General features: G+C 39.3%; 1 protein-coding gene across 2 annotated transcripts in view; it reads right to left on the bottom strand.

Moving 5' to 3' along the window:
- Positions 1–1,619: 1,619 nt before the first annotated feature.
- The window catches only part of LOC143807305 (ninjurin-1-like), a 73,842-nt gene continuing 60,146 nt past the window's right edge, over positions 1,620–15,315 (bottom strand). The window contains exon 3 of one of the 2 annotated variants that reach the window (XM_077288698.1): positions 1,620–3,467. In XM_077288698.1, coding sequence (XP_077144813.1) covers positions 3,204–3,467 — 264 coding nt within the window. In that variant the 3' untranslated portion in view covers positions 1,620–3,203. The remainder of the gene's footprint in view (positions 3,468–15,315) is intronic. The other variant, XM_077288700.1, reaches the window with a different exon arrangement.

The raw sequence follows: 15,315 nt of genomic DNA, 5'->3' as shown, positions 1-15,315 counted from the left end.
TCCAACTTTCATATGTGCCCAACCTTATGCTGTTCTACAACTTAATTTGTGCCCAACCTCCATCTGTGCCCAACCTTCATACATGCCCAACCTTATGCTGTACGCCACTTTCATCTGGCCGAATTTTATGCTGTGTCCCACTTTCATCTATGCCCAACCTTTTGCTGTGCCCCACCTTCATCTGTGCCCAACCTTCATACATGCCTAACCTTATGCTGTTCCCCAGCTTCATCTGTGCCCATCCTTATGTTGTGCTCCACCTTCATCTGTGCCCAATCTTATGCTGTGCCCCACCTTCATCTGTGCCAAACTTTCATATGTGCCCAATCTTATGCTGTGCCCCACCTTCATCTGTGTCCAACTTTTGTATGTGCCCAATCTTATGCTGTTCTCCACCTTCATTTGTGCCCAACCTCCATGTGTGCCCAACCTTCATCTGTGCCCAACTTTCATACATGCCCAACCTTATGCTGTTCCCCACCTTCATCTGTGCCCAACCTTATGCTGTGCCCCACCTTCATCTGTGCCCAACCTTCATACGTGCCCAACCTTATGCTGTGCCCCACCTTCATCTGTGCCCAACTTTCATATGTGCCCAACCTTATGCTGTGCCCCACCTTCATCTGTGCCCAACCTTCATATGTACCCAACCTTATGCTGTGCCCCACCTTCATCTGTGCCCAAATTTCATATGTGCCCAATCTTATGCTGTGCCCCACCTTAATACGTGCCCAATCTTATGCTGTACACCACCCTTCATCTGTGTCCAACTTTCATATGTGCCCAACCTTATGCTGTTCTCCACCTTAATTTGTGCCCAACCTCCATGTGTGCCCAACCTCCATACATGCGCAACCTTATGCTTTACCCCACTTTCATCTGTGCCCAACCTTATGCTGTGCCCCACCTTCATCTGTGCCCAACCTTCATCCATGCTCAACCTTATGCTGTACCCACCTTGATCTGTGCCCAACCTTAATACGTGACCAACCTTCATCTGTATCCAACCTTTATCCGTGCCCAACTTTATTCTGTGCCCCACCTTCATCCATGCCCAACCTTATGCTGTGCCCCACCTTAATTTTTGACCAATCTTCCTCAGTGGCTAACCTTCATCAGTACCCCACTTTCATCTGTGCCCAACCTTATGTTGTACCCCACCTTCATCTGTGCCCAACCTTCATTCATGCCTAACCTTGTTCTGTGCCCCACCTTGTTCTATGCTCAACCTTAATACGTGACCGACCTTCATCTGTGTCCCACCTTTATCCATGCCCAACCTTATTCTGTGCCCCACCTTCATCCATGCCCAACCTTATGCTGTGCACCACTTTCATCTGTGCCAAACCTTCATCCATGCCCAACCTTCATCCATGCCCAACCTTCATCTTTGCCCAGTCTTCCTCAGTACCCAACCTTCATCAGTGCCCCAACTTCATCTGTGCACCAACTTCATCTGTGCCCAACCTCAGATCTTCAAACAAATGAGTGGATGTCTATTAATGCCCAGACTTTTTGCATGAGATGGATTCAAGGGTACAAGTTGTGTCAAGTTTTTTGAATTAAAAAATCCATAAGTGCAAATTGCCCAAAGGAAGAAGCGGTGTCATGAAGTGTTTAACCCTTTCTAGTACTTTTAATTAAAGGGAAGCTCTGATCAGAAAATGACCTATTGTGTAAATCAGTTTTTCATGCATTTTTATTTTTGCCAATTTTTTACCCATACTTCTATTTAGTAGACTTTTTTTTTTAGTAATCTTACAATTTTCACACCAGCCACTGGGGCTTTTTTAGACTCTAAAATTCTGTTTCAGGAAATTCACATGTACATTAGCGGAAATAAAATGAGTCTGACCTTATGGAAGCATCTAATGAGCGTGTGCAAAGGTCATTTTGAAGGGAGGAGGGGGGAACTGTGACTGCTTATTGAGATTGGTGGATCCTGAGTAGCGATGAGCGGACCTGTGGAAGTTCAGGTTCTGGCACCCTACTCAAACCTTTTTCCAAAGTTTGGTTTGGGTACAAGAACTTTACCCGAACTTGAACCAGATCTTGGCCAGTGTTAAAAGTGCAAGATTCCTATTTTCAATAAATATCTTGAAATAAAAAAAAAACATTGTCAAACATTTTTTTTTTAAATGTAACACAAAACATGTAAGAAGGGGTAATTTTCTGATGACAGGTTCCCTTTAAGAATATAAGTTTATGGCGCTGGAAGTGGCAGGAATAGACGAGATTCGAGAGCAGGACGGCGAGGAATCTGCTGCATACTTGGCCTTGGTACTTCAGGCGCATCAAGGATTGTATCATTTGCTGGAAAAAAATGCAATCCTGTAAATGTCTCGGTTCTGCTGACATGAAGATAGATAGTGATGGAGCTGAAGTTGACCAGTTAATGCAATAGGTGAGCGTAGCTACATTCATAAAGCCAGGACAAGCAAGATTTAATTAATCCCATTAGAGGAAGAGATATTCGACAAAGCAGAGAGCTCATAAAAGGGCAAGAAGCTGAGAAAAGAGCAGAATTGTTCTAAATACGAACATAATATCCACCATGGTCAGTTCTTCCAAAATGTATGAATTAAAGAGGTTTTAGTCACCCATAATGATAATTGTGGGCTTTTTTTTCGCCCCAGCATGTGGAAGGAAACATCAGAATAAACATTATTCTTTTTCTTGCTAGCGGCTAGCTGTTTCTTTACTAGTTAATATCCATTATATTGATTTACAATATTTCAAAAGTCTTCCATGAGTATTCCCATGTGATGGTTAGGCAGCTGCCTAGGGCATTTGTTAGACTTACTAGGCAGCAGAGGAAAGGGAGACAAAAGATAGGAGCCCAGAGACAGGTAGAGGATATGCTAGAAGACTGGGAACAGATAGCTGAGATCCTGGAAGACTGGGAACAGGTAGCAGAGGCGCTGGAAGACTGGGAACAGGTAGCAGAGGTTTTGGAAGCTGCAGGAAGACAGGAGACATCCTGGAAAGTGCAGTTAGACATGTAGCAGAGGTAATAGAAGACTGGGAACAGGTAAAAGGTTCTGAAAGCTTCAAGAAGACAGGAGACATCCTGAAAGCTTCAGGGAAACATGTAGCAGCGGTCATGGAAGACCGAGAATAGGTAGCAGAAGTACTGGAAGCCACTGGCAGACAGGAGACATCCTGAAAGCTGTAGTCAGACACAAAGCAAAGGTCCTGGAAGATCAGGGACAGGTAGAAGAGGTACTGGAAGCCGCAGGCAGACAGGAGACATCCTGGAAGCTGTAGGGAGACACAAAACAGAAGTCCTGGAAGACCAGGGACAGGAAGCAGAGGTACTGGAAGCCGCAGGTGAACTGGAGACATCCTGGAAGAGGCAGACACAAAGCAGAGGTCCTAGAAAACGAGGAACAGGTAGCAGAGATACTGTAAGTCACAGGTGGACAGGAGATATCTTGAAAGCTGCAGGTAGATATATAGCAGAGGTCCTGGAAAACAAACAGATGACAGAATTACTAGAAAGTCTGATAACTGAGAAACAAGTGTGTGTTTTGGTAGGCCTTATATAGGCCCAGTCAGATGATAATATGGGAGCATGCCAGGCCATCTGCAAAGCCACAGGTGGACAGGAGACACACTGAAAGCCACAGGCAGACATGTAGCAGAGGTTATGGAAGATCGTGAACAGGTAGCAGAGGTGCTGGAAGCAACAGTCGGACATGAGATTTCCTGGAAGATGTAGGGAGACACGTATCAGAGGTCATGGAAGATCAGGAACAGAGCAGAGGTCCAGGAAGATGCAGGCGGACAGGAGATGTCCTGAAAAGTGCAGGGAGACACATAGCAGAGATCCTGGAAGATCAGGGTTTAACTGCACATAGGGTCCCACTGTCACTCCACCCAAGGACCCTCATAAACTTGAAGCTACATTTTAGTGGTGCATTGGTGCTCTGGCGTTAGACTGCAGATACTTCAGTAACCCTACATAACTGAGGATTTGTGGACTTTTTATAATCCAATAATTCACCATTTCCATTTATCAAGTCCCCTGAGGGCTGGATTATATACAAATAAATAGACTATGCAACGTATTCTTCTATTATAGTAATTTGCTTGTTCCATTGGGTAATCGAATGTACATAATTTCTTTTTTCTAGAATGTATGTGCAGGAATCACTGCAGCTGCAATAAATGTGCAGAACGGTCCAGTCTCCAGGAAGACAAGATGCCTCGGGGCTCCTGCTCCAGCAAGGTCTGAATTCCCAGGTGAGTAAAGACGGATTGGTTGTCCACAGATTCACGTGCTAGTCCTGAGACACAAAATACTTTAACACAAAGGTCTCTGGGGAAGGAGGCGCCTGAGCTAGTGATGTAAAATGTGTGACTGATCTAAGGTGTGTAAAAATAGGAAGAGTACAAGGAAAGCACAAGTAGAATAAGAAAGGATAGAAATTATAAGAAAAGATGTTATATCATGTATATTATGCTTATGTGAAGAGTAATCATAATGCCCCCAAGTACAAGAATATAATAACTATAATACTGCTCCTATATACAAGAATATAACTACTACAATACTGCCCCTAAGTACAAGAATATAACTACTATAATACTGCCCCATGTACAACAATATAACTACTATAATACTGCCCCTATGCACAAGAATATAACTACTATAATACTGCTCCTATGTACAAGAATATAACTACTATAATACTGCCCCTATGTACAAGAATATAACTACTATAATACTGCCTCTATGTACAAGAATATAGCTACTATAATAATACCCCTATGTACAAGAATATAACTACTATAATACTGCCCCCTATGTACAAGAATATAACTACTATAATACTGCCCCTATGTACAAGAATATAGCTACTATAATAATACCCCTATGTACAAGAATATAACTACTGTAATACTGCCCCCTATGTACAAGAATATAACTACTATAATACTGCTCCCTATGTACAAAAATATAATTACTATAATACTACCCCTATGTACAAGAATATAACTACTATAATACTGCCGCTATATACAAGAATATAAATACTATAATACTGCTTCTATGTACAATAATATAACTACTATAATACTGCTCCTATGTACAAGAATATAACTACTATAATACTGCTCCTATGTACAAGAATATAACTACTATAATACCGCTCCCTATGTACAAGAATATAACTACTATAACACTGCTCCTATGCACAAGAATATAACTACTATATTACTGCCGCTATGTACAAGAATATAACTAGTATAATACTGCTCCTATGTATAAGAATATAACTACTATAATACTGCCCCCTTTGTGAAAGAATACAACTACTATAATACTGCTCCTATGTACAAGAATATAACTACTATAATAGTGTTCCCTATGTATAAGAATATAACTACTATAATACTGCCCCTATGTACAAGAATTTAACTACTATAACACTGCCATCTATGAACAAGAATATAACTACTATAATACTGCCCCTTTGTACAAGAATATAACTACTATAATACTGCTCCTATGTACAAGAATATAACTACTGTAATACTGCCATATGTACAAGAATATAACTACTATAATACTGCCCCTATTTGCAAGAATATAACTGCTATAATACTGCCCCTATGTGCAAGAATATAACTACTATAATACTGCTCCTATGTACAAGAATATAACTAGTATAATACTGCCCCTATGTACAAGAATATAACTACTATAATACTGCCCTTATGTATAAGAATATAACTACTATAATACTGCTCCTATGTACAAGAATATAACTACTATAATACTGCTCCTATGTACAAGAATATAACTACTGTAATACTGCCCATATGTATAAGAATATAACTACTATAATACTGCTCCTATGTACAAGAATATAACTACTATAATACTGCACCTATGTACAAGAATATAACTACTATAATACTGCTCCTATGTACAAGAATATAACTACTATAATACAGCCCCTATGTGCAAGAATATAACTACTATAATACTGCCCCTATGTGCAAGAATATAACTACTATAATACTGCTCCTATGTACAAGAATATAACTGCTATAATACTGCTCCTATGTACAAGAATATAACTACTATAATACCGCTCCCTATGTACAAGAATATAACTACTATAATACTGCTCCTATGTACAAGAATATAACTAGTATAATACTGCCCCTATGTACAAGAATATAACTACTATAATACTGCCCTTATGTATAAGAATATAGCTACTATAATCCTGCTCTATGTACAAGAATATAACTACTATAATACTGCTCCTATGTACAAGAATATAACTACTGTAATACTGCCCTTATGTAGAAGAATATAACTACTATAATACTGCTCCTATGTACAAGAATATAACTACTATAATACTGTTCCTATGTACAAGAATATAACTACTGTAATACTGCCCTATGTACAAAAATATAACTACTATGATACTGCCCCTATGTGCAAGAATATAACTACTATAATACTGCCCCTATGTGCAAGAATATAACTACTATAATACTGCTCCTATGTACAAGAATATAACTACTGTAATACTGCCCTATGTACAAGAATATAACTACTATAATACTGCCCCTATGTACAAGAATATAACTACTATAATACTGCCCCTATGTGCAAGAATATAACTACTATAATACTGCTCCTATGTACAAGAATATAACTACTATAATACTGCTCCTATGTACAAGAATATAACTACTATAATACCGCTCCCTATGTACAAGAATATAACTACTATAATACTGCTCCTATGTACAAGAATATAACTACTATATTACTGCCGCTATGTACAAGAATATAACTACTATAATACTGCTCCTATGTACAAGAATATAACTACTATAATACTGCCCCCTTTGTGCAAGAATACAACTACTATAATACTGCTCCTATGTACAAGAATATAACTACTATAATACTGTTCCCTATGTAAAAGAATATAACTACTATAATACTGCCCCTATGTACAAGAATGTAACTACTATAACACTGCCATCTATGAACCAGAATATAACTACTATAATACTGCCCCTATGTACAAGAATATAACTACTGTAATACTGCTCCTATGTACAAGAATATAACTACTGTAATACTGCCATATGTACAAGAATATAACTACTATAATACTGCCCCTATGTGCAAGAATATAACTACTATAATACTGCCCCTATGTGCAAGAATATAACTACTATAATACTGCTCCTATGTACAAGAATATAACTAGTATAATACTGCCCCTATGTACAAGAATATAACTACTATAATACTGCCCTTATTTATAAGAATATAACTACTATAATACTGCTCCTATGTACAAGAATATAACTATTATAATACTGCTCCTATGTACAAGAATATAACTACTGTAATACTGTCCTTATGTATAAGAATATAATGTAACTACTATAATACTGTTCCTATGTACAAGAATATAACTACTATAATACTGCTACTATGAACAAGAATATAACTACTGTAATACTGCCCCTATGTAGAAAAATATAACTACTATAATACTGCCCCTATGTACAAGAATATAACTACTATAATACTGCCCTTATGTATAGGAATATAACTACTATAATACTGCTCCTATGTGCAAGAATATAACTACTATAATACTGCTCCTATGTACAGGAATATAACTACTATAATACTGTCCCTATGTGCAAGAATATAACTACTATAATACTGCTCCTATGTACAAGAATATAACTACTGTAATACTGCCCTTTTGTATAAGAATATAACTACTATAATACTGCTCCTATGTACAAGAATATAACTACTGTAATACTGCCCCTATGTAGAAAAATATAACTACTATAATACTGCTCCTATGTACAATAATATAACTTGTATAATACTGCCCCTATGTACAAGAATATAACTACTATAATACTGCCCTTATGTATAGGAATATAACTACTATAATACTGCTCCTATGTACAAGAATATAACTACTATAATACTGCTCCTATGTACAAGAATATAACTACTATAATACTGTTCCTATGCACAAGAATATAACTACTGTAATACTGCCCTATGTACAAGAATATAACTACTATAATACTGCCCCTATGTGCAAAAATATAACTACTATAATACTGCCCCTATGTGCAAGAATATAACTACTATAATACTGCTCCTATGTACAAGAATATAACTACTGTACTACTGCCCTATGTACAAGAATATAACTACTATAATACTGGCCCTATGTGCAAGAATATAACTACTATAATACTGCCCCTATGTGCAAGAATATAACTACTATAATACTGCTCCTATGTACAAGAATATAACTACTGTAATACTGCCCTTTTGTATAAGAATATAACTACTATAATACTGCTCCTATGTACAAGAATATAACTACTGTAATACTGCCCCTATGTAGAAAAATATAACTACTATAATACTGCTCCTATGTACAATAATATAACTTGTATAATACTGCCCCTATGTACAAGAATATAACTACTATAATACTGCCCTTATGTATAGGAATATAACTACTATAATACTGCTCCTATGTACAAGAATATAACTACTATAATACTGTTCCTATGTACAAGAATATAACTACTGTAATACTGCCCTATGTACAAGAATATAACTACTATAATACTGCCCCTATGTGCAAAAATATAACTACTATAATACTGCTCCTATGTACAAGAATATAACTACTGTACTACTGCCCTATGTACAAGAATATAACTACTATAATACTGGCCCTATGTACAAAAATATAACTAGAAAAACCAGTCCTCAGAGATGGGGAACATTGCCTGAGCAGAAGGAATCAACTGTTTTTCCAGGATAACCTTGTATGAACTTGTAGAACAACCTGCCCAATTCCAGCCTCGCTGAAGCATCCCCATATCACCGCCTGGTTGTCTAATGGTTAGACGGAGACCTGGAGAGACGAACAAGCGACAGTGTCTTGCACCCGCTGTGAAACTTGGTGGAGGATCGGTGAATTGGGCAGGTTGTTCTACAAGTTCATACAAGGTTATCCTGGAAAAACAGTGGATTCCTTCTGCTCAGGCAATGTTCCCCAACTCTAAGGACTGGTTTTTCCAGCAGGACAAAGCGCCATGCCACACAGCTATGTCAATGAAGGTGTGCATGAAGGACCACCACATCAAATCCCTGTCATGACCAGACCAATCTCCAGACATGAACCCCATTGAAAACCTCTGGAATGTAATCAAGAGGAAGATGGATAGTCACAAGCCATTAACATTTTTGTACCAGGAGTGGCATAAAGTCACCCAAAAGCAGTGTGAAAGACTGGTGGAAAGCATGCCAAGATGCATGAAAGCTGTGATTAAAAATCACGGTTTTCCACAAAATATTGATTTATGAACTGTTCCTGAGTTAAAACATTAGTATTGTTGTTTCTAAATGATTATGAACTTGTTTTTTTTTTTCCATTATTTGAGGTCTGCAAGCAATGTATTTTTTTGTTATTTTGACCATTTCTCATTTTCAAAAAATAAATACAAAATGTATTGCTTGGAACTTCAGAGACATGTTGTCAGTAGTTCATAGAATAAAAGAACAATTGACATTTTACTCAAAAATAGACCTATAAAGAGAAAAATCAGACAAACTGAACATTTTGCAGTGGTCTTTGCCAGAATATAACGAAGAATGTTTTGTGAAGGATTCTGACCCTAACTTCCTCAGTGAGTTGCTGACAATTATCATGTTTCGGGGTGGAGCTTCCTTTTTATGAAGTCAGGATACTCTCACGTCTCACACTGTATTGATCTTTTCATTATTTACACCGGTAGTTTTACAGTATTTGCATTCTGCTATGGATAAGCGCGACTGGAGCATGGCGAAGGGTCAGAGCCCGGGATTGTCTCCTGCCTAGAGTAAGTAATTAGTGCGGTATTTGTGGCTCTCTACATTTACTAACTTTTCCCTTAGATGTTTTCCATTGGCTTTGATCTCTGAAATAAAAGAAGTCGGAATGCAATGTGTATTAGAAATAAGATTGTCCAATTTACGTGAATTCTACTCGATCTCCGGGACCTTAATATGGTGGGTGTAGGCCCTCGGGGCCACAATTTGATGGGAGGTGTAACCAGTTGTAGAGTGAACTGTTCCAGAAAAAACTAAAACACCTGCTTTCTGAGGGTTTTGCTATAGGGGCACTGGATAAAAAACTGTCTGAGGATTTATTTGTGGAACACCCTATAATCCCCATCTTCCATTCCCTGCCTAAGATCCACAAGGAGGTCTTCCCTCCTACATTCAGACCCATAGTAGCAGGGATTGGAAGCATGGGTGAGAACCTCAGTGCCTGGGTGGATATGTATCTGCAACCACTGATTTCTAGACTACCAGGCTATATAAAAGATACAAAGCATCTGATTTCCTCCCTGGATAAGACTGCATGGTCTGGAGACTGTATCTTCATCTCCTGTGACGTGGAGGCCTTGTATCCCTCCCTGATGCATGACCTGACTATCTCCATCCTGAGGAGACATCTCCAGGACTACAGCGACTACACTCCGGCTATACAGGAATTTTTGATTTCCTCTGTGGACTTTCTCCTCAAACATAACTTTTTTTCCTTTAACAAAGAGTTTTTTTTGCAGGTTTGCGGAGCCCCGATGGGCGCAGGGTTCTCGCCATCTATCGCTAACCTGTATATGGCAGCCTGGGAGAGCTTGTTCATGTTTTCACATGTTAACCCCTTCTCCCCTATATTAGGTGGCTGGGGCGCTATCTGGACAACCTGCTCCTCATATGGGAGGGACCTGCGGACTTGATACCTGAACTTATCAAATATATGAATGATAATGAAATGAATTTGAAATTCACCTATACAATTGGTGGTAGAAACATTAATTTTTTAGATATCACTTTAGATCTAAATTCAGATTCAATCATCACAATCTCCCCTTTCAGGAAACGTACCGCGACTAATTCCATATTACACGCCAAATCATGTCATCCGAGACATGTAATAAAAAACATTCCTGTGGGGGAACTCTACAGGTTTAAGAGGAACAGTACCACCAAGGAAGTCTATGAGGGGAGTAAGAGGGAGGTGAAGGCCAGGCTGGCTCACAGGGGTTACCCCAGCTGGAGACTATTGTGGAGGATATAGATCGGGATACTATATACCCGTGTGTCCAGTGAGGAGCACATCACCTTCACCACTACATACAGCCCTCAGTTCAAAGAGATTACTGAGATCATCAGAAAAAGAATCCCTATGCTGAGCCAGGATAAAAAGCTGAACCAAATCCTGGCCAAACCAGTGCGCTATATCGCTAAAAAAGCCCCTAGTCTGAACGACATCTTATCCCCCAGCCTCTTTGTTAGTGAGGACAAAAGGTTAAAAGAGAAAGAAAACTGGCTCAGTACTAAAGGCACCTACAAGTGCGGGCACAATATCTGCACCTGCTGTAAATATATGGTGACCAGTAAGGAATTCCACTCATCTGTCACTAAAAAGACATACAACATTAACCACTACATTAACTGCAACACCTCCAATGTGGTGTATCTGATTAATTGCAGCACCTGTGACCAGCAATATGTGGGGTGCACAGGGGGTCCCCTGAAGGTGAGAATACGGAGGCACCTGTCTGATGCCGTGAATAAAATCACCCATAAGAGCTCTGCTGCATCCAAACACTTCATCCATAAACACAATGGGGACGTCAGCTCACTGGAGGTCCGCGGGATTGAAAGGGTTAAAGCTCCATTTCGAGGGGGAGATATAAAAAGAAAAATAACCAACAGAGAGATATGGTGGATGTATCAACTTAAGTCCAGAGCCCCCCTAGGCATGAATATCCGGCAGGATCTTATGAATTATTATGAATGATAAGTTATAATTTTTGCATATGTTTTTTTTTTTGTTTGTTTTTTTTGTTTTTTTCTTTCTCCTGCCTTAAGCATAGTATTTGTACATGCAAATTTCAGGTTAAACTCACTAATTACCTGTAGGTGTTGCCCTGTTTCTGTTGTCTGCAAGATCAGGGGGTGTAACCTAATGGGCCTAGTCCTATATGGCAGCCCTCTTTCATTTTATTTTTATCACAATGAGTAAGGCGGCACGACCGTTGAAACACGTTTGATTTTAATGCACTTTAAGCCTGTGACTGTCACTGGTAGGAATCACCCGTTTTTGTGTCTATGGATATGAAGATGGACTTTGGATTTATGTGCTTTTAACAAAAATGGAATAAAAGGTATTTTTTATGGACATCACCCACTCTGGACTTCTGCTTTTCCAGTTGTAGAGTGTGTTCAGGATGAGGTGATGTCTATGAAACCCGGGGGAGCTGGAAGACCAAGACGTTTGGAACAAAACAAAATCCTCTAGACTGCATATTCTCAAACGCCAGAAGACTGACAAACAAGATGGAAGGACTGGAAGCAGAAATATCTACAGCTCGGAATAACAGGGTTACAGTCTGTTTAGAAAGGATCGTAAAAATCAGAGAGGAGGAGAGGTTTGTCTTTATGTAAAGACTTGTCTAAAGTCCACTTTAAGGGAGAATATTAGCGAAGGGAATGAGGATGTCGAGTCCATATGGATTGAAATACATGGAGGGAAAAATATTAACAAAATTCTCATTGGGGTCTGTTACAAATATAACAGAAATCATGGAAAGTCTACTACTAAGTCAGATAGTTGAAGCTGCAACCCATAATGAGGTCCTTGTTATGGTGGACTTTAACTACCCGGATACTAACAGGGAAACAAAGACCTGAGAAACCCATGAAGGCAACAGGTTTCTGTTAATAACCAAGAAAAATTATCTTTCACAATTGGTGCAGAATCCAACCAGAAGGAGCAGCACTTTTAGACCTAATGGTTGTAGATGACGAGGCTAAAGCTAATATATTAAACACCTTCTTCTCCACGGTGGAAAATAAAATGCTAGGTGAAATGCCAAGAGACAAAGAAAACCCTATATTAAGGGTCACCAATCTAACCCAAGAAGAGGTGCGAAACCGGCTAAATAAGATTAAAATAGATAAATCTCTGGGTCTGGATGGCATACACCCACGAGTACTAAGAGAACTAAGTCATGTAATAGACAAGCCATTATTTCTTATATTTAGGGACTCTATTGTGACCGGGTCTGTTCCACAGGACTGACGCATAGCAAATGTGGTACCAAAATTTAAAAAGGACTCTAAAGTAAACCTGGAAATTTTGTTGGTAAAATCTTTGAAGGGTTTCTGAGAGATGTTTTTCTGGATTATCCCAATGAGAATAACTGTTTAACTTCATATCAGCATGGGTGTATGAGGAATCGCTCCTGTCAAACCAATCTAATCAGTCTTTATGAAGAGGTAAGCTATAGACTGGACCAAGGTGAGTCATTGGACGTGGTATATTTTGATTTTTCCAAAGCGTTTGATACCGTGCCATGCAAGAGGTTGGTACACAAAATGAGAATGCTAGGTCTGAGGGTAAATGTGTGTAAATGGGTAAGTAATTGGCTTAGTGATAGAAAGCAGAGGGTGGTTATAAATGGTATACTCTCTAACTGGGTCGCTGTGACCAGTGGGGTACCGCAGGGGTCAGTGTTGGGACCTATTCTCTTCAACATATTTATTAACTATCTGGTAGAAGGTTTACACAGTTAAATATCTATATTTGCAGATGATACAAAACTATGTAAAACAGTCAATACAAGAGAAGATAGTATTCTACTACAGATGGATCTGGATAAGTTGGAAAATTGGGCTGAAAGGTGGCAGATGCGGTTTAACAATGATAAATGTAAGGTTATACACATGGGAAGAAGGAATCAGTATCACCATTACAAACTGAACGGGAAACCTCTGGGTAAATCATCTGACATGGAGAAGGACTTGAGGATCCTAGTTAATGATAAACTTACCTGGAGCAGCTAGTGCCAAGCAGCAGCTGCCAAGGCAAACAGGATCATGGGGTGCATTAAAAGAGGTCTGGATACACATGATGAGAGCATTATACTGTCTCTGTACAAATCCCTGGTTAGACCGCACATGGAGTACTGTGTACAGTTTTGGGCACCGGTGCTCAGGAAGGATATAATGGAAGTAGAGCGAGTACAAAGGAGGGCAACAAAATTAATAAAGGGGATGGGGGAACTACAATACCCAGAGAGATAAGCAAAATTAGGATTGTTTAGTTTAGAAAAAAAGATGACTGAGGGGCGATCTAATAACCATGTATAAGTATATAAGGGGACAATACAAATATCTCTCCGAGGATCTGTTTATACCAAGGAAGGTGACGGTCACAAGGGGGCATTCTCTGCATCTGGAGGAGAGAAGGTTTTTCCACCAACATAGAAGAGGATTCTTTACTGTTAGGGCAGTGAGAATCTGGAATTCCTTGCCTGAGGAGGTGGTGACGGCGAACTCAGTCGAGGGGTTCAAGAGAGGCCTGGATGTCTTCCTGGACCGTAACAATATTGTATCTTACAGTTATTAGGTTCGTTAGTGGGACGTAGATCTGGGGATTTATTCTGATGGAATATATATGGGCTGAACTGGATGGACAAATGTCTTTTTTCGGCCTTGCAAACTATGTTACTATGTTACAAATTGTCTGTTTAATCTTGACCATTTTTAGATTTTCTTACTTTGGCAGACATAGTTGTCTGTTTATCCCTTTTGACGACAAAATCCAAAAACCTTGGTGAACCTCAAAATGAGGTATCGGGGTGTGTTTGGTGTTATTTAGATCATCCTTTGCCAAATCTGTCACGGCTTTATGTCTTCCCAGGAGCCTTATCCAGATTTTTCTTGATCACTTCAATGAATAATGCCAAAACCATGGCCATGATGAATGTTCCTGATGACCTCAGGAGGATGAAGGTTAGTGTAGACCATGTAGGTTGAGATGGGCCTACGAATACTAGGTGTCTCAGGCCATTTATCCATTCTGGATATCAACCCTCAGTCATTTCTAAACGTTCCCTCATGTGGGAGACAAATATTTGGATTGATGTCCCAACCCAGTATCTCAATACCCTTTCCATGGTAGAGTACCTTGTTGAAATCCCATCTGACATCAAACACCTTCAAGGTACACCGCCCAATGCTCCTCACATGTCATCCGACTTTAAAGGGTTATTCCCCATATATCTAGTTACCCTTTATTCATACGTTGATTGCTGACCAACCAGGACCCAAGACCATGACGTTGAAACTCCGAAAACAGAGCTGTGCAGCCCGTTCTTGAATGGAGTTGTGGTGTGCATGTTCAGTCTGCACATTATTAACTGTCCACATGACTGCCAAAG

The sequence above is a fragment of the Ranitomeya variabilis genome, chromosome 2, assembly GCF_051348905.1.
Source record: "Ranitomeya variabilis isolate aRanVar5 chromosome 2, aRanVar5.hap1, whole genome shotgun sequence".
In the NCBI taxonomy this organism is placed as follows: Eukaryota; Metazoa; Chordata; class Amphibia; order Anura; family Dendrobatidae; genus Ranitomeya; species Ranitomeya variabilis.
Note: the sequence above shows the minus strand (reverse complement) of the source record. Positions and strands in the feature narration are given on the sequence as shown.